This window comes from Daphnia pulicaria, chromosome 2, assembly GCF_021234035.1.
Source record: "Daphnia pulicaria isolate SC F1-1A chromosome 2, SC_F0-13Bv2, whole genome shotgun sequence".
Lineage (NCBI taxonomy): Eukaryota > Metazoa > Arthropoda > Branchiopoda > Diplostraca > Daphniidae > Daphnia > Daphnia pulicaria.
In genome coordinates, this window is record NC_060914.1 from 1,699,194 (window position 1) to 1,716,943 (window position 17,750).

The 17,750-nt window shown below is 41.9% G+C and overlaps 3 protein-coding genes across 14 annotated transcripts in view; 1 reads left to right on the top strand and 2 right to left on the bottom strand.

Moving 5' to 3' along the window:
* Nucleotides 1-1,281: 1,281 nt before the first annotated feature.
* LOC124327153 (protein odr-4 homolog) lies at nt 1,282-3,409 on the top strand. Its single transcript, XM_046786078.1, has 8 exons — nt 1,282-1,636; nt 1,699-1,904; nt 1,973-2,150; nt 2,219-2,410; nt 2,475-2,585; nt 2,657-2,750; nt 2,824-2,987; nt 3,091-3,409. Exons 1-8 carry the CDS (start codon nt 1,367-1,369, stop codon nt 3,289-3,291), a joined length of 1,416 nt encoding a protein of 471 aa, XP_046642034.1. The 5' UTR covers nt 1,282-1,366; the 3' UTR covers nt 3,292-3,409.
* Nucleotides 3,410-3,650: 241 nt separating this feature from the next.
* Nucleotides 3,651-15,095, bottom strand: LOC124326995 (tolloid-like protein 1). Of its 2 annotated transcripts, none has more exons than XM_046785764.1 (18): nt 14,740-15,095; nt 11,976-12,218; nt 10,402-10,714; nt 8,363-8,806; nt 8,175-8,289; nt 8,036-8,099; nt 6,838-6,944; nt 6,643-6,769; nt 6,352-6,576; nt 6,163-6,285; nt 5,739-6,080; nt 5,550-5,672; nt 5,295-5,455; nt 4,934-5,120; nt 4,616-4,869; nt 4,330-4,543; nt 4,019-4,269; nt 3,651-3,851 (listed from the first exon to the last, which is right to left on the bottom strand). In XM_046785764.1, the coding sequence occupies exons 2-18, from the start codon at nt 12,187-12,189 to the stop codon at nt 3,693-3,695; spliced, it is 3,423 nt and encodes a 1,140-aa protein (XP_046641720.1). In that variant the 5' UTR covers nt 12,190-12,218; nt 14,740-15,095; the 3' UTR covers nt 3,651-3,692. The 2 variants fall into 2 exon arrangements, with proteins under 2 accessions (XP_046641720.1, XP_046641719.1); XM_046785763.1 differs by lacking the exon at nt 14,740-15,095 and adding an exon at nt 12,368-13,115.
* Nucleotides 15,096-15,433: 338 nt separating this feature from the next.
* Nucleotides 15,434-17,750, bottom strand: part of LOC124327037 (collagen alpha chain CG42342-like) — a 55,741-nt gene continuing 53,424 nt past the window's right edge. For all 11 annotated transcript variants that reach the window (XM_046785857.1, XM_046785853.1, XM_046785863.1 and 8 more), the window contains 4 exons: nt 17,653-17,688; nt 17,442-17,582; nt 16,927-17,036; nt 15,434-16,704 (listed from right to left, as the gene is read on the bottom strand). In XM_046785857.1, coding sequence (XP_046641813.1) covers nt 16,590-16,704; nt 16,927-17,036; nt 17,442-17,582; nt 17,653-17,688 — 402 coding nt within the window. In that variant the 3' untranslated portion in view covers nt 15,434-16,589. The remainder of the gene's footprint in view (nt 16,705-16,926; nt 17,037-17,441; nt 17,583-17,652; nt 17,689-17,750) is intronic.

Below are 17,750 nucleotides of genomic sequence, written 5' to 3' on the forward strand. Positions count from 1 at the left end.
AGGGTTCCGTACAGCTCAGAGGAATCCCTTTTCTTCTCCTCGCCAAATATCTACTCAGAGTTTGGGACTATCACTATAAATCCCTGCCTAAGCTGGTCTCTATTCTCTAAGATCATTTATATAAGGGGGGAGGAAAAAAGAAAACAACAAAATAGTAACTCCACCAGGAGAAAAGTATAATAGAGCCGTCCAGGATGAAAATATAGAGAAAACAAAAAAGGAAATCCAAAAGAGCTGCGAACTCGCAGCCTGCTGAGCCGCATCCGATATCGTTTATCCTCTGTGACGGTTCATCTTATCATTTCTTGTTATCGTAATTGTATGAAATTGATATGTAACGTAACCAAGTTGAACAACAATATAATGCACAGGGAGCTACAAAGGAATAAGCACGGAAGAAAGAAGGTGAAGTATATCCTTTAGGTCCTTTTTAGAAGCATCGTCGACGACGGGGCACAGAGGACGCAACGCGGTTATCGCATTTGAGAGTGTCATTTGTGCTATAATTCGCCATAGTTACCGATTTTCTCAAGGTTATACTTGGGAAAAAATGATTGACCGTCATGGCTTTTGCCATACCAGACGGCCAGACAGACACTCGCCTGCATTGACACTATGGATACAAAATTCAATTGTCAACAAAAACGTTTGGCCATCCCCCTTTTTTTGACATTTTTTGACAATAAATGACAGCGGATGTTCGCCTTCCTTCACTATTTACTTTTTTCTAGTGCACTTTGCGATGTGAGGCATGTGTACATTTAAGCCACTCATATATACACAGTGTGAGAAGTGCACGTGTTATTTGATATATTTTATGTTAGCAGAAAACTTCACTTGCAGAGGTAAAAAAAGGTTTGCCATAATAACATTTTAAAAATAAAGTCTCGCCAAATTTGGAACCCAAATCGGACATCAGTGCGGTAGTTCGCTTGGAGCAGCGAATTGTAAAGGTAGTGTGTAAAGTTCAAATTACTATTGATGGATTTCAACGAAGTTGGAGCGCTATCAGCAACATTGATGGATTTCAGAAGCAGATCGATTGCACCGCATTGTTATATAATACAACCGACCTTTACAATTGGCCCAGTGTCAAATCTTTAGCTCCTTTCTGCAACGAATCCAAATTTGGGATTATTTATTATTTTGATTTCATGATATAAGTAACCAACTTTTGGCATCTTTTCAAATATTTCGAAGTTTTTGATCGGTTCTTAAATATCGATTCAAACTGCAACTCGATTCCTAACAGAAATCGATCATTTGTCGCATTTGTCTTGTCTGCTCATGTGTTGTTTTGACATTTCTTCCTGGGGTTGCAGTTCTTTTCTTTTCAGTTTCCACGTAAACCACTGTCATTTCAAATATGGGACGAACAGTCATTGCCGAAGATGGAATTGAGGCGTACGTAGCATGTTTGGCATCAAAAAAAGAGTTGGTCGTTGGTTTAATTTTCGGCCAAGAAATTACTTCCCAAAAGTCGTGTGTAATTCACATGGCTCGAACGCCGGAACCCGTCCCTGAAGATAATGAAGAAAACGAATTGGAATCCTCCTCACACACCAAAAATGCAGACAAAGGAAAGCTGAATACTGAAGATTTCGATGATTCTTTAGTGCTTGACCATGCTCGACAGGTTACCTTCAGCTCATGTTTCAGTTCTTTCCACAATCATTGTTATTCTGTTTTATTTAATAGGTGATGAGATCTTTACCTGGAGGGATCACAATATTAGGTGTTTTTATGGTTTCAAGTGTAGATCCGTTTCAGAATTCCACAATGAATAATCGTCTAAGAAAGCTATTGACTTCAATTGATCTTATTGTTGGGAAAAGTTCTGTTACTGTCAGACAACAATTGACATGTGAAAGGATTGCGCTACACATTTCGAACACCAACATTAAGTAAGATTTATAACATAGTTTGTTAATTATCACAAACAGCAATAATATGTAAACATTGTTTTATGAAGGTACAATTGCAAAACCTTAGACATTGCTAGCCCAATTGCTTCTCCTAAACCTGCTGATTGGAAATTTGTTAATGCTGCTGGTTCTCCTTGGATAGAACTACAGTGCACAACAAATGTAGAGTTTTTTATTGGGTTGTCAGATTCAGAATCTTCAGGTACCCTGAGACAACAGCTGGAAGTATTATAAATATTAATAATAATTTACCTTGTGTTCTGCCATAATTTATACGTTAAATTTTTAAAAAGACCGGGATAGATCTGTATAGCAAAGCTGTCAAGCAATGCATCTCTCTTTTTGATGGGAAAATCCTATCGGATTCGGATTTATTGGATGACGCATCAACCGAAAAGAGCACTGGAAAAAAGAAGTCCTCAAAGCAACATAATAGCAGCGAGGAACGAATGAAAACTATGAATGTTCAAATCCTTATTCCAGAGGCAGGTTATTTAGGTCATCGTCGCTAAGACCTCTAAGCTCATCATTGTTTTTTAAATATTGTAGATCGAAACTAAGCAAGAAAAGCAAGAATGTTCTTCAGAGCTGAGATTTGGAGGCCAAATGTGTATCAAGGCTTATGTGCACGGAAAGGCTACTGTTCGGGAAGCAGGCCAAGTAAGTCATCACATTCCCCTCTGGAAATCTTTGTTTTATTGAATGACGAAATCGTTACAATCGATCGATAGGTCATCAAGGAAGATATATTGCGCTCGCTATGGGCTCGATGTGACATGCATTGCGATTCGTTGATTGGAGAAGAGCAGCGAGGGCAGCCGGATGGTATATTTTTTCCTGTCTTATCTTCGCCGGTTGTCGTTTTCACGGATTTTAAACCCTGTCATATTAATTGCAGTCAAAGCTGTTCTACACGAACCTCCAAGAAGAGTCTTGGCTCCTCTCCCGTTCAGTCCAATATCTGTGTCTGATTACCTTTTCCCCGGAGAAGGACCAGCAGACTCTTTGGCATCTCTGGCTGATCTGCTGGACTTGGGCACGCTATTGGATGGCGACGTTCAGGTATTCTTCATTTCCTTTTATTTGTGTCTTTTCGGTGATAGTTGGTTTCTTTTACTCCGACCGATTCTTAACTAATCATTATTTGTTCGTTGCATTCCAAAAGGATTATTGGGAAGCAGCTGCAGAGGTAAATGATGCCGAGCTGCAGATCCAATCGGATAGTACGCTCTTGGAAACGTCAGTGACTAAACAGATTTTAGCGACGCCTTCCACTAATTCACGCGCCATTTTGCTCTCCGGTCTCATCGCTCTTCTGGCTATAGTTTTTTCATATTTAACTCTACAAATATTCAAAACCAACTGATAATCTTTTTTCAGTTTGAAATTGCCTTTGTTCAAGGTTGGCTTTGGTTAACCTGGTGATATTTCTTACTATGGTTTATAAAATTTTTACACGGTAATAAAAAAAGGGGTTGGCTATACACCGTTTAACTTTTTTTTTGTAACTTTTAAGGTTTATTGTGCTCCAAAGGTAATATCTGCAAATGACGAATACGAATAATAGTTAAAATTTTTTGGCGCAATTAGATGATGCACTTTTTTCGACAATAAAGAAAAGGGAGAGCTTAAGAGAAGAGGAAAAAATTACGTAGAAATGAAAACACTGACGACAATGTGGATTATTCACACGTTACACGTTACCAAACGTCTGCTGTTCTTCTCCTTTTATAATTATTATCTTTTCTTTTTTTTTTTTATTACCTCTTAGTTGTATCTAACACTTTGTTGGGATTTGGGCAAATCCTCGTTTTCGTTCTCGTCAATAGCTACATAGGCGGCGGAGAACCCCTTGCTGTTGATGGTATCGTCACTCTTGAAGCGAACTAGAAGGGCTTCGTTTAACGAGACGATCTCTGGAGGTACCTAGAATCACAAAATAATTATCGTTTTATGGTTCAGAGAAAAATGATGGGGACGTTCAAAGGAAACCACGGTTTTCCTCTTGAGACACAGACACAAGAATTCTATCGTGAAAAACGTTTACTTTAACGTCTAAGGGGAAGTTTGTATCGGCGGAATATTTTAATTACCCGATTGCCGCAGTAACGACCGTTGGTCGGACCCGAGTCATCGAATCCTTGGTAAACCTCAATGGAATCATATCCACACTCGTGTTCATCTTCCAGCTCAAAGGTGAGGAAAGTCAAGTGAACATTTTTCCCAGCCGGTGCCTCGATAATCCAATCACAATCTTCCTTGTTTTCGTAGTTATGGTCTCCGTACTTGGCGTGAGAGTAAAAGTGCTTCACACCAGTCGTTGCCTGAAGGTGGCCGCCGCAAACTATTGAAACAAATGGAAAAGTTGCAAGAGGCTGATTTTTTAAAACAAAATGAATAATACCGGTTGCGTGGGTAGCTTGAAAGCCTTTACGTTGAACGGAGGCATCCGATTTGAACACCATGTAAAGCTCATTGCCGGACGCCACGATGGGATGAGGGGCTTTTAATCCGCAGAATCTACCCAATGTTGTATCTTCACTGCTATCGCCATCGAACAAAGCGACATGGTCATAAGCGCATTCGTGGTGAGATTCGATTTCAAATTCGTGGAATACCTAAAAAGAAAGGCATTAAACAGTTATAATTTCTGTTATTATTGAATCTCTTTGTCTAGAAATTGTAGTTACTAATTTGATGCGATGGCCCGGAGTTGTGGTGAAATGCCAGACGCATTCTTTGCGTGCTGGATACGGATGAGGATAATTAGGGCTCAGGACCTCGCCGTACGGAGCTCGAATTTCATGTTTGCAGCCACCTTCTTTACAATCGTGTCCATTTTCGTGAAGTGTGAATCCGTTATTGCAAGCGCAAACGTAAGAGCCGATAGTATTGCGACATTCCTGTTGGCAGCCGCCGTTGTTCACTGCGCATTCATCTTTGTCTATTCACACATTAAAAACAATTATTAATATTACAGTGTCAATAGAATGAGAAGGTCAACTAACCGGTAAAATAAACGGCCGCAAAGCCCGTCTTCTGAACGGAATTGTCTGAAGCGAACTCGATGCGAAGAACATTTCCTTCTGAAGTCACAACGGGAGGCAGGTGGGTCCCGCAGAATACGCCGTGTTTCCTTAATTCATTCTCGCTCAACTTGCTCCTCACTTCCACGTGATCGTACTCGCAGTCTTGCTGCAAAAGAAGTAGAAATAAGCATAATATGTATAATTATGTTTTGCAAAATCTCTCTCAAGGTTGGAACAATCAAACAGAAATTGCCAAATTGGCGAATTCAATACCAGGTAGTTTGCCCATAATTTTCACTCATTCAAATTAAAATCCCATCATCTAAAGTTTCTCACTTACGTTGTTCCCTTCCAAGTCAAAGTGCGTGAAGTTGAGAGTAATTCGATACTGAGGTGGGGCGAATATTTCCCAGATGCAGTGCTTGTTGCTTGGGTACAAATCAGGGAAGGACGGGCTGATTATGGTCCCGTTGGGCGAGTCAATCAACCCACCGCAGGCATCTGTGGTGAATACACATGTAAAAATTGTGTGTTAGTTGACGCATAAATTACCGAATCGCCCTCAAAACACAAATAGTCTGCAAAGTCAAGTTACCTTCGCATCGTTTCCCATCCGAATGCAATTCAAAGCCGATTCGGCATTGGCATTCATAACCTCCTAGGGTATTGACGCAGCTGTGCTCACATCCATGATCCAGTGAAGCGCATTCGTCAAATTCTGAATGTTCAACATAATCACGTTATTCTCTTGGTTAAATAAAAGATGACAGGGAAAAAAGATTACCGTTCATGAAAATAGCGGAAAAGCCGGCCTTTTGAACGGAATTATCTGAAACAAATTTGATCCACATTTTGTTGCTACTCGATTTGATATCCTCTGGGATATTGTAGCCGCAATAGACACCGATAAGCGGACTAGTTGGCTCGTGTCCGTCACGGATTTCCAGAAAATCGTAGACGCAATTGTCGTGGTTTTCAATTTCAAAGGATTGAAATTTGAGGGCCACCTGATAGTCGGAGGGGACAGTGATTTTCCAAGTGCACTCCTTGTTGGGTTGATAGTCGTCGGGGAAGTTGGGTGACTCGAGATGACCGCTATCCACGTTCAAATCCCCACCACACAGCGCTAAACGATGAGCCGATTTCCATTAAAATGACATTATTTACCTAGTAAAACCCACTAACTTGTGCTTTGAATTTTAAGTTACCTTCGTAAGAGGCGCTGAATCCTTTGTAGCCGATCTGCCGGGGAGAACTTTGGAAAGTAACCAACATCCGACTTCCGCTGGACATGACCGGATCGGGCAGACGAGTGCTGCCGCAAAAGCGACCTGTGCGTGTTTCGTATCAGTTTAAAAGTTGGAAATGTCATTAAAAATGTATTCTCGTTGACGTACCGAGTAGGGGCGACTTGTGCCAGTATCCATCGCGAATTTCGACATAGTCATACTTGCAGTTGTCTCCTTTGAAGACATCCAGTTCCGTAATGTTGAGAACAATGCGTTCACCATGCGTGGCCGTGATGCGCCACTCGCACCGTTCACCGTCTTCGGACACAGTGCCGGGCGGGAAAACCGGCGAGGTGAACGAAGCTTTGTTTTCCTGGAATGTACGTCCGCACTCTGCCAGAAGACTGGAAATTAGATCTCGCTCGCTTCGAGTTACATTTTAATAGACGGTTGACCTACTTGGGCATTTGTAAAGTTTATTTGTCTGGGAGATGTCGCCCTCGCTAAGACGAATGCGCTGGCCAATTTCGGGTCGTGATTTTGTCTCGGGATCTGCTTGCGGCAGAATCGTATCCAAATAAGTCCCCTGTTAATTCAACCATTTTTATTACGGCTGAGATGTTGCGGGATGAATAACAAAAGCGTAAATGATACCTTAGAGAAAGTGTTGCGGGCGTAGTGCATGATGGAATCAAAGTCGTAGGACAAGCCCAGCGAGTTAACCTCCTCGGATGTCAGTTTGTTGAAATTGTACTCTTGACCTAAGACAAACAGAAAAAAAAAAGGAAAATGTCTTTTTTATGTTCCTTTTTGTAAAAGTTTTGGCTGGAAAGACAAGAACCGACTCGACGTGGCAAACGCCACCGCGTTCAAATATTGATGCATATCGGAAAAATGTCTTTTGCTATAGCCAGTGGCATCTTTCCAAAAAGGAGCCGTCGCACTCACACAGAGTCATAAAGACTCTGGCGAACAAACAAAACGATAGCGGCGCGGGGTTCTATACTGTAGAAGACATATCGATCGGGGCTGGAAGAGGGTTCGATAGTATGCGTTCCGCTGGATTCATTAATTCGACTTGGCTCGGCTGACGGGCAAATGTATACACAAGAAAAAGGGAGAGAAGACATTTGGGAGACAAAAGAGAAAGAGACACAAAAAAACGAGTTGAAGCGCCGAGACGAAAGATAACAATTTACAATTGAAAGACGAGGATCGTGCGGCATTCTTGTTGGTGCATCTTCATTGCTCTGGCACACAAGATCGTCTGTCGATCACCTTGACACTAATCGACTAGACGAAGGAGGCGGGACGGAGGAATGAAAATGTCTTTGCACCATCACAGCCAAGAGTTTGATGGACTCTTTGGTAGAAAACGAAAGCCAGACACGGTGTAGACTGATACGCAACACTTTCGAGTATAGCTTATTGGCTCTTGTGACGTGTTCCTTGTAACGTCTATAGCAGCTGGAAACTTGGCTGTCGTCCTCTTGGTGCTGTTTCGATAGCTCCCACTTGTTTTAAGAGTCCAATAAGTCCAAACAAAGGACGCCCAATTTACAAATGATGGCGAGCCTTTCCAATGCTGCCTTTCTCGATAATTGATAGTTATGTCGCTTAGGAATGGCGACGGTGCAATTTGCATTTACTATCGAACGTTACTGCGTTTGCTTTCTAAAAGCCCTTTTTTGTTATCCAACATAAGCCTCTAGTATTAGGGGTAGTTGTGGAAGTAACGAGCAACCAAAATTATATGGCCCAGCCTCGTTGTCATTCTACGCTCGTCGACTCGTTACGTCGTCAAATGTCCGCCTTTTCGGGCAACGACAAAATAAGAAATCAACAAACATACCAGCCATGATGTTTTCGCGGATAATGTGCACGTGATTGTCTCTGTCTGGTCTTGTGTGTTCGTGCTAAATGAGAGAAAAATTAGAAGAGTTACACGAGATAACGAGTGGTTAACCAATTAGCAGCAAATAGATAATTACCCAAAAGCCGACAACGTGACCCAATTCGTGGACGACGATCCCAAATTTATCGCAATTTTTCCCAATGGAAATGGCTTGTGCTCCGTTACCTCTTTTCCCGACGAAAGAACAGCATCTGAAAAGGTTTTTTAGAAATTGCTTTTAAAGGAACAATTAAAACACTTAATTGCTGTAGACGCGTAATATACCCGCAAGCGCGTTCCGTGAAAACGATAAAGTGGGGATGATCTGCCGTACGTTCAACAAATTTGACGCAGGTAAAGTTTTCCCAGTGGCGCATGGCCTGTTTAAATAGGGCCTTGTGGGCCCCAGAGAAATTGGCGTCAATTTCGTAGGGGATGACTCCAAAGTCCCAGATGCGCTCCTTACGTGCCGTGGCTGCCCGTCTGGACCGGATCAGCGCGGTAGGTTTCTCGGTGATCTGTCTGATCCGATCTTTGCGCTTGTTTTTCTTGGCCTTGGTCATCTTGGATTTCGATCTCTTTGTCGTCGACTTGTCGTCAGTGGAACGCGACGGCTTACTCTCGTTGTCATGGCCGTTGCCATGTGCCTCGTTGCTGGACAGAGTCTTTGACCCCGCCAGCGCATCCAACTCCACCAACTCATCCTCCAGATCGCTCTTCCTCTTATGTCTAAGACATAAACACAACAAAAAAATAAATAAATAAGAAAATGTGAACGAGAAAATCGAAATAAAAGACAAATGCTGAAAAAGAAGAGGGGAGAAAAAGGATATCACTCGGAATAAACTGAATTGCTCTTAAAGGGATCCAGAGTATCACCAACTGGGAGTTATTGATTTGCTCCAGACACAAGGAGAGGGGGGGGGAATCGAGTCAGTTGTGCACTCTTGTCGTATTTTCTTTCCTCTCTTTCTCTCTCTTTCTCTTTTTTTTTTTTTTTTCTGAGATGACGACCCCGGAGTAGCTGAAAAGATTTGCAGAGTCAATTGACAGGAATCGTTGTTCCCTAGTCTGGTCTGGCTCCGCAGTGATGGTAGCAGGAAGTTGGATGCCATCACATTGAACATCTTCCGCGAGGCATTCATAAATCCTCCTCTCCAAGCTGTATATTCTCAACTTGTTCTCTAGCTCTTCTTCCTTACATGTTTGGTATATTGAAATAAAATAGATTGGACAACCTCCGTTGCAACCCCCCCCCCCCTCTCTCGTTCTTTTTTTCCGTTCATTTCCTCTCTTTGTTTCCAAATCCTCTTGTTCCGCAACTCCTGAATGGTCAGATCTTTTCTCTTGTAGCTGGTTGCGTGCTTCGTGTCGCCTTCCAGTTTGTGCTGAGCTGATTAGCAAGGAAAAATATGTTCTTCCAGCAGGGTTTCACCGAGCGTTAGTGATCGGATCAATATAGGCTGCTGCCCGGATTGGTATCCATCGGAAGGGTTTTTCTTACTGTACGGGAGATATCTCGATCTAAACAGCCCTGAAAGTAGCAGTCCCGAAATCCCGCTGCTGCTGCTGAAGTGCGCGCCGCCCAACAATAGGTGGAAGAAGAGGAATTGGGAGATTTGTCATGAGAAAACGAAATATTTCTGATTACTTCTGTTGGCAAGTTGGAATCGTTCGAGCGGAAAAAGAGATTTCTTTTTTAAGATTGTCAGCCCTTACTGATCCTGCTGGCGATGCTGCGTTGCTACACTATGTGTATCTATTGAATAAAGGCAGAATTTGATTAGAGTGCCACGGATTCACGAGCTGGAGAAAATGGATTTGGGACGTTGGCATGGGTCCGTACACCCTGCGTAATCCATCATCCATTGGAGAGGATCGAAAACCCGTGCCAGTGAACATGTCTCTGATATATTACTCACAGACAGCCACAAAAAAAAAAAAAAAAAAAAAAAATCATAAACGTAAAAATAATTCGAAAAGAAGAAGATGCTGGACTCCATTCCAGTTATCGATTGCTGATTCTTGATCATATTTTTATAGCCGTTATTTATATGTACATGGTGAATGACTTTGAATTGGTCTATATCGATAAAGATATACGGAAGGCTCGATCTGAATTTTTCTTCCTCGTTCAGACTCTATTTGGCATAATCTTTGGAGAAACCAATCGAATTCTTTACGGGCGACTTATCCTAACGCAGCGGATGGCAAGGCAAAAAAGAGTCCGATATGGGTGTCCGATGTAAATATGTGTAACACAGGAAAAGGAAGGGTGGGAAAGAGAGAGAGAGAGAGAGGGTGGAGGAAAACGGATGACTTACTCTGTGATGGATGCTTGCTTCCTGCCTTGGCGTTGCCGACCGCCCGGACGGGCTTGCTGGCCATCGTTGGATGTCTCGTCCGACTGCAGTTGAGCAGAATGATGGAGACGATGCGGCTGAAGGGTGGATGAGCCGTTGATGAAAGCTGTTGGTCGATCGGCTTCTTTCTCGGCTTCCGCTTGATCGCCGTCGATCTCCCAGTCGATGAGCACTTGACCTGTTTTGCTGGCCAGCTCTTTATCTCGCCTCGACTGCAGCTCGTACTCCAACTCGTAGCGAACGTTGGGCAATGCAATATCACCGACAAAGCCCTCTGCAAAGAAGAAGCAAAACAGATTTTGTTTGATGTCTAGCCTTTTGTTGCGTTCGCCTCATTTTTTCGGATATTGGACAATGCAATTAACTGCGCTCTTAGTTACAAAACAAAATCGCGGCATCCAATTACGGTCCTCCTAGGCTACGCTAAGAAGGGGCGACCTTATCGCTGCTGCATGACTATTCAACTAAATAATGGTTGAGGAAAATAAGTGAATTACCAAGCGAAGCCGATCGTATGCACAACACACCATCACGGTTATGGTTTCCTCTTGGCTTTTGCTTAGTTTATTATCCGGGCTGTCGTCGCTACCTTCATTTCCCTTTTATACCTTCATCTGTCTATCGATTCGTAGAAAAAATCCAAGGGCTTCAATCGATATTTAATCAAGGACATCTTTTAAATTGCATTTTTGCGTTCAACCGCTGCTGCTGAAGCGACTTGGACGCGTAAACGATGCAAAGAATTTCTCCGTCGAGTTTAATTTCTCTTGGCTATTTTGTTTTCGAATTGGTAAATGCTCCATGTAGCTCTAACGAGAACCGCAGCGAGTCAAGAATTCCGCACTTGGATTCGCTGCTAGACAGTTTTAAGCGTTTCGCCATTTGATGTTTGACGTTCTTTTCCAACCTTGATAGCAGCGTGAATTGCTGCCGCAAAAAAATAAGAGAGAAAAGGGGGTCAAACAGTCAACGCATTCGACATGTTTTATTGGTCTGCTTTTCCCTGGAGGAGGGAAAAGGAATGTGAAACAGTCTGCGAAACATTAATAACGCCCAAGTTTTTTCTTCTTCTTCTTTTCTTTTTTCTGAGAAGATCGCGTGAATCTCAGATGAAGGCAATACTTAAAATATTCAGGGCAACGATCTCTCCGACACTCGACAGGCATCAGTATGGCTCGTGGCGAAATCGTCGATAATAAATACCCAGAAAATAAGCCAGAGGAATGCTCTTTGGATTTATCGACCCTGAAATGTCTTATTCACGATAAGAGCCAAATGACGACGTTCGGCTTATTTCAAACCGGAATAATGATGACGGACGCTCGGTAGACGTTGTTCCATCAAACAATGACTTCAAAGCTTATTCCTTGTTGATAGATGTTTGCCATGTCATTAGCTGTAGCCCCCAGAAACTTTGAAGGTAAGCAAATATGTACGTCGTTCGGGTTTGTTTGTCAAAGGCAGTGAATTGCAATTCACGTGCAACTTTCTGTTGGATGTTTGGTTAGAAGAAAAATAGGATAGTGTTTTATTACCTGCTTTACAAGGATCCAGGTAAATGTCGTCAGATATCCGATGAGGAAAGCGTTTGGTTAAGAGTTGCTGGATACTGAATTCTTCGGCCAAGTGAGACTCGACCGGTTGCGGACCGACCAGCAACGCCGAAGCGACGACGGCAAGACCCACATGAAACAAAACGATGACGGGCGGCCGTCTGACAGCGGTCCGACTCGTAATGGACGGATGCATCTTGAACAATTCCCTCGTACTGATTTGAACTACAAAAAAAAAAAAGAAGAATCACTGGACTTGTTTTGCTTTTTTGGCTCCACAGTCGTTTGCTGACCCCCCGCACCGCTCTACTTTTCTCTCTGTAGTCGGAACGTACGAAAGTCGAAAACGCTAAAAGAAAGAAAAATCGACTAACGCTATTTTTAGTTAGGCTCGCAATCGGCTTCCTTTTTTCTTTCTGTCTTCTTTTTTAATCGCCAGACCCACCGGGATACTTTTTGTCCACCCTAACAAAACGTAGCAGCCAAACGAAATTAATCAACTTTTGGGTTTCGCCTTGATCTCAGCAGATTCTCCTGTGGAAAAGAGCAGTGCAGACTGTTGACAGGTTAGATGATTGATGATTCTGACACGGGAGAAGAACTCTCAATTGGTCGGTTTGTGTTGATCACTGGAAACCGAAGACTCTCCGACCCTATATATGTATTAAAAAACGACGGGGGTCGAAAAAATGGAGGCTCTGTTTGACACTGACACCGAAACCACTTTGGAATAATAAGGAAGGATCACAGCCGCTGTTGTTGTCGGGGCTCTATACTCGTTGATGGGACAAATCGATCCGCTTCAAGTTCCCATGCCCATGTCAGCTAAAAGTGTTCCAGATTTGGTTTGTTTTTTGGTTGTGTTCCACAAGCCGAAAGATGAACTGACAGCATACACACAAACAACACGGAGGGGCGGAGGAGACGACCGAGCCGGGCAGAGAGTGAAAACAAAATAACTGGACGAGAAGGGAAATGGGCTTGTTGTTCTTTTCTTCTTCCCCTTTTTTTTCGGCGTATGTCTGTGCTTGAATTGGAGACAAGAGTGGAGGATCGGGGTGAGTCTGCTGACGTCGCTGAGAGTGCGTGTGGACAACACCACTGCTCAGCGTCGAGTGCGCGCTTGTGCCCGTCTCGACCCGGCGAAGAAGAAGTTGGGAGAGGAGGGAGGGGAAAAAAAGGAGGAAGAAGAAGAAGAAGAAGGGGGCTATATCTAACCTTAGACACAAAGACAAGAAGAGGACGACCAAGCAGAGAATAGAAAAGGGAGGAATATATAGAGACACATTTACAACCCTCTCTCTCTCTTTCCCTCCGTCTTCTTTTCCTGCCACTTTTCATTTTTTATTATTCGGTTTCATTGGGAGAGATTTTTAACCGAAAAGAAGATGAAACAGAGGTTAAACGAATAGACACTGCAAAGTTAAACGCTGTCCTTTTTTTCTCTCCTTACGGCCACCTTTTCTTTTTTAAATGCTTTAAATTGCTGCCTAAATAGATTTCCTACGGGATACCGGCACCAGGAAACGAATCAAAACGCGCGGTGCTACCCCTCATATAGGCTGAGTCTTATATAACCCGTATCGGCCAGCGCTTTTTTAGAATATTTATTTGAAAGGGTGGAGGCTAAGATAGGCATAAAGAGCGGGAATCTAAACAGAATTTAAAAATAAAATGAGTTTCGAGCGAAGAGAGATAAGCTTATTTTTTCTTTTGTAAGGCTTATTCACTGACTGAATTGGTGATGAGATAGCGGAGGCTCCACAAACTGCCTATGTTTTCATAATCACGATGGAACGACAACAACGTTATATTGCTCAGCACCTGCTTCCCAGCTCTTTGCCACAGTTTGTTCCGAGGCAATCCGAAACTCGTGAAGTTTCGTGATCCTTAATTTATACCACAAACGTTATCTATGAATAAATACAGCGCGCTGTGTGTGCCTCGGTTTCTCCAAAAATAACGAACGATTCATTTCCAGACTGGTAAGTCGTAAAGACAAACTTTTGATTAATTTTCTTCAAGCGATGCGCTGTTGACGTTCTCACATGGAAGCAATTGATCTTGCAGAGGATCCATCGCTGCTTCTGCTGCTCGAGCGAATGTGATCTCTCAGACGTTGCCTAGTTTGCCGACTCCTGACAGCCAGGGAAGAAGAAACTTTTCGTCTCGAAAGGAAAATTGGATTTTCTTTTGTGACCCTTTTCCCTCACCCTGATGGTATCTGGTTTCCGATTCCGGTTTCCGAAATTATTTTTTTCTTTTTCTTCTTCGTCGTCCCCCAGACAGTTGATTCCTCAATATAGTGTGTAGCCGCTACACACACGCTCACGCAACCCAAAGCGTCTACAATCTCCATTATATTTATATGATACCCCACATCTAGAAGGGAAAATGAGAAGCCGAGATTCCATTTCCTACCACGTTCAATCAGATGTAGACATCCATCTCCGGAGACTCACGTAACGCGCAGTTTACACGACTCAGCTGGATACGAATAAGAAATTGACGGGGTGATAACAAGGCTATCATCGCATCATATCCTTACAGCGGTGGGAATTTGTAGAATGTTTTGTGGGTTCGAGTTTATACTTTTGTTTCTATAATTGAATCTCAATCTATTTGGTAGACATTCGAAAATTGGTTGGAGAAACGCTTAACTATAATTTAGCAATTTGTGACTCCACTTCTCGGCTTCGTTACTTTCGACTTACAAGCAAACAAATTAACAATAGAAAAATCGTACCTGCTACTGCATGACTGAACTAAATTGGAAGATGCTTGAAACCGAAGCTTGAATTCTTTTCTGGACCAAGGGCTTTAAGTGTTTTTGTGATTTTGCATGAAGTGCACCTTCTGTCCATGCCGCTCAAGAAAAATTGTTGGTTACACCACCGACACTTACAATATTGTTTCTCGCCTTCAACTTTTTCCACCCACTCACTAAAAACTGGGTAGAGCTCGGCATTTTGCCAATCTATGTTAAAACAAGTAGATTTACTTTCTCTGTTCTTCTTGTGCTTGCGAGACATCGTTCTCTGCTTGCTTGTCCGTGTTGAACTATCACATTAAATTAAACTAAAACACACAACTATACTATTAACAGTTTGACACTACAATCACGTATACTTCTTCAACACAGAAAAAATATACTTGTAGTCTGCTACAGCCGATTGCCAATGGCTCTTTCGTCTTTCCCTCCCAAAACGTAAAGAAAGTTGCCATGTTGCGAATCAATCACAAAAAATTGAAAACTGCTAGGAAAATTTCGATTTTAATGAATTCGAAGATTTTTAAGAATTCAAAGATCGTTTTTAAAATCAAAGACTTTTCAAAGAATAAAAAGAATTCATTACCGGTGGCAACCCCAACCCTATTATACGTGTTAATAACTTAATATGGTGGCCGAGAATATAAGAAAGAAAAAAAACAAAACAATCGAAGCACTACCAGATGATTTTCTATTGTTTGTTTGTCTTTTTTTTAATGTTTTAAATTTTTTCTTTGAATGTTTTGATGGTTGACATATTGGTTTGTTGTTGAGGTTTCTGTGACGCTGTGTGATGAAAATGTACAGCAATATGTAATGTGAAAGGGTCTGCGGGTAAACAGGAGACCGGCGGGTTAACACATGATATTCTGAATTCTGATAAATGGTTATACGAGAGAACACGATAAGGAGGAAGAAGATGATGGGGGGGGGGAGGGGATTGCGGTTAATTTTGGCGTTTCGAAGACCGTTCAGAGGGAAAGTTATACATATTTAACACTCGTTTGTTGTTTTGTTGATCAGTAGAATAATTAGAGAAGAGTCGAAGATGAAGGAAGTTTGACAGGGAAAACGGGCGGAGCGGGAGGCAGCAGCACATTTATACAAATGTCACAGTGAGTATTATGGATGGCATATTCGAAAAATATAAAATTGATGAGGGAAGGGGGGGGGAGAAGTGCTGTAATGTTATGTTGGCCAGTAATTTGGGTCGACAAATAGACGCGATACTGATTATGTCAGGCGAAAAAAGTTGAACGGGAACTTCATTGGTTTATTGTAAAATAACATTTCACGGAGACATTTGGCAAGACATTATTATTTTTTTTTTTGTTCTGCTTTTCTTTTGTTTGTGTTTAGAGGGATGGTTTATTATTATGTAAAAAAAATTTGTCCTGTAGTCACATAGCGCGTGCAATTTACATGATTCCGCAAACAATACTATGAAAAGAAAATCACTGCAACTTTTGTTGTTTTACTTGTGAAGACATCAAACTTTTCAAGAGTTAAAACAAGACAAAAGAAAAGGATAAAGAACTAAACAAACAAGTTGAATCTATTTTCCGCGAGAAAAAAAAAACATTTTTGTCGTTAGTCGAACGTTATGATAAACAGAATATAACGCACAGAGAATTTTTAAAAAAGAACGAAACTGAGGCCGAACGAATTTTTTTTTCAGAACAAATTGATTTCTCCGTTCGAGCCTCTTATTGTAATTTGTTATTGATCATAGGGGATGGAAGAAGCGAGTTTTATTCTTCATTTTTTTTTTCTTTATTTAGGGTAAAATGTTTTGTTATTTTATTTCTTAATTTCTTTTTTTTTTTTCACTGTACAGTTTTCAATTTGATTTCTCCTGCGTCGCCTCCACCGCCGCCGGCTCCTCCTCCAATTTGGCCCATTAATTTAAATCGTCCGACGCGCTCGTTGTGCTCGGGCGTCCTACACAATTTAATCCCATTCAAAGCAAGCCATAAAGCAAGGTATTTTTATTTTAACTGGCTAGAACGATATGGAGCAATCTAATTATTTCGTATTGTTTATGGAATTTCAATTTCTTAGAACAGTATATGGGATGAATATGAGAAACATGAAAGTGATCCTCTTACAAATTAATTTTCTTTTTCTTTTTTTTTTTGGCTCAATGAAATTTTAAATATTTACACGTCGTCATAGTCGTCTTCGTCTTCGTAATCGACCGAGTCGGGTGCGGTTGTTGTGGTCGTCGGTGGACCAGCCGGTCGGTTGGTGCTGCTTCCCGGCGCTCCGTAAGACTGAAATCATCATCAAGAAAAAATAGGCGCGCAGAGATTCATTAAAAGCCCATTCATTTGCCAGCGCGGGGGGAAAAAAAGGAATAAAAATCAAGGCCTCTCTTAATAATACATGACAAGCTGAAATGTTCGCCAGCTGTCGCAACTGGTTATTTTGATTGGATTTTCAAGGGCCTTATTTGATTAGCTGAGAGTTAATGCCGGGGCATTCTTGTCAACACATGACTGATTAACTGTACGAACACCCGACACCCCAGTGAGATTCTTGATTACACTGTGGTATATACGCATTAACTTGATTTCCATACGAAAGTATACGTAGCCTAAGCCCATATTTGATTCAGGAATGCTGTCGTAATATAACAGTCTCATTATTTTGTATTTTATATTGGGAAAATAACTCACTGGTTGGCTTCCTGGTCTCCATCCGCATCCAGGGATGGGCAAACCATCCGCGCCTAAAGGACACGGTGCATCCAGTCCGCTAGGTCCCTGTTCTCCTCTCGGTCCTCTCTCACCTTTCTTTCCTTTCTTTCCCAACATTCCCTAGGTAAATTGAAAGGTGAAATCATGATTAGATTAAGTGGACGTGTGTCGGGTTTTTGTGTTCGCTTACCAAGTCACCTTTAGTACCTTTTTCGCCTTTCTCGCCCTGAATGGTTGAAGAAGAAAAATTCAGAGTTGATCGAGTACATCGAGAATGAACAAAATATA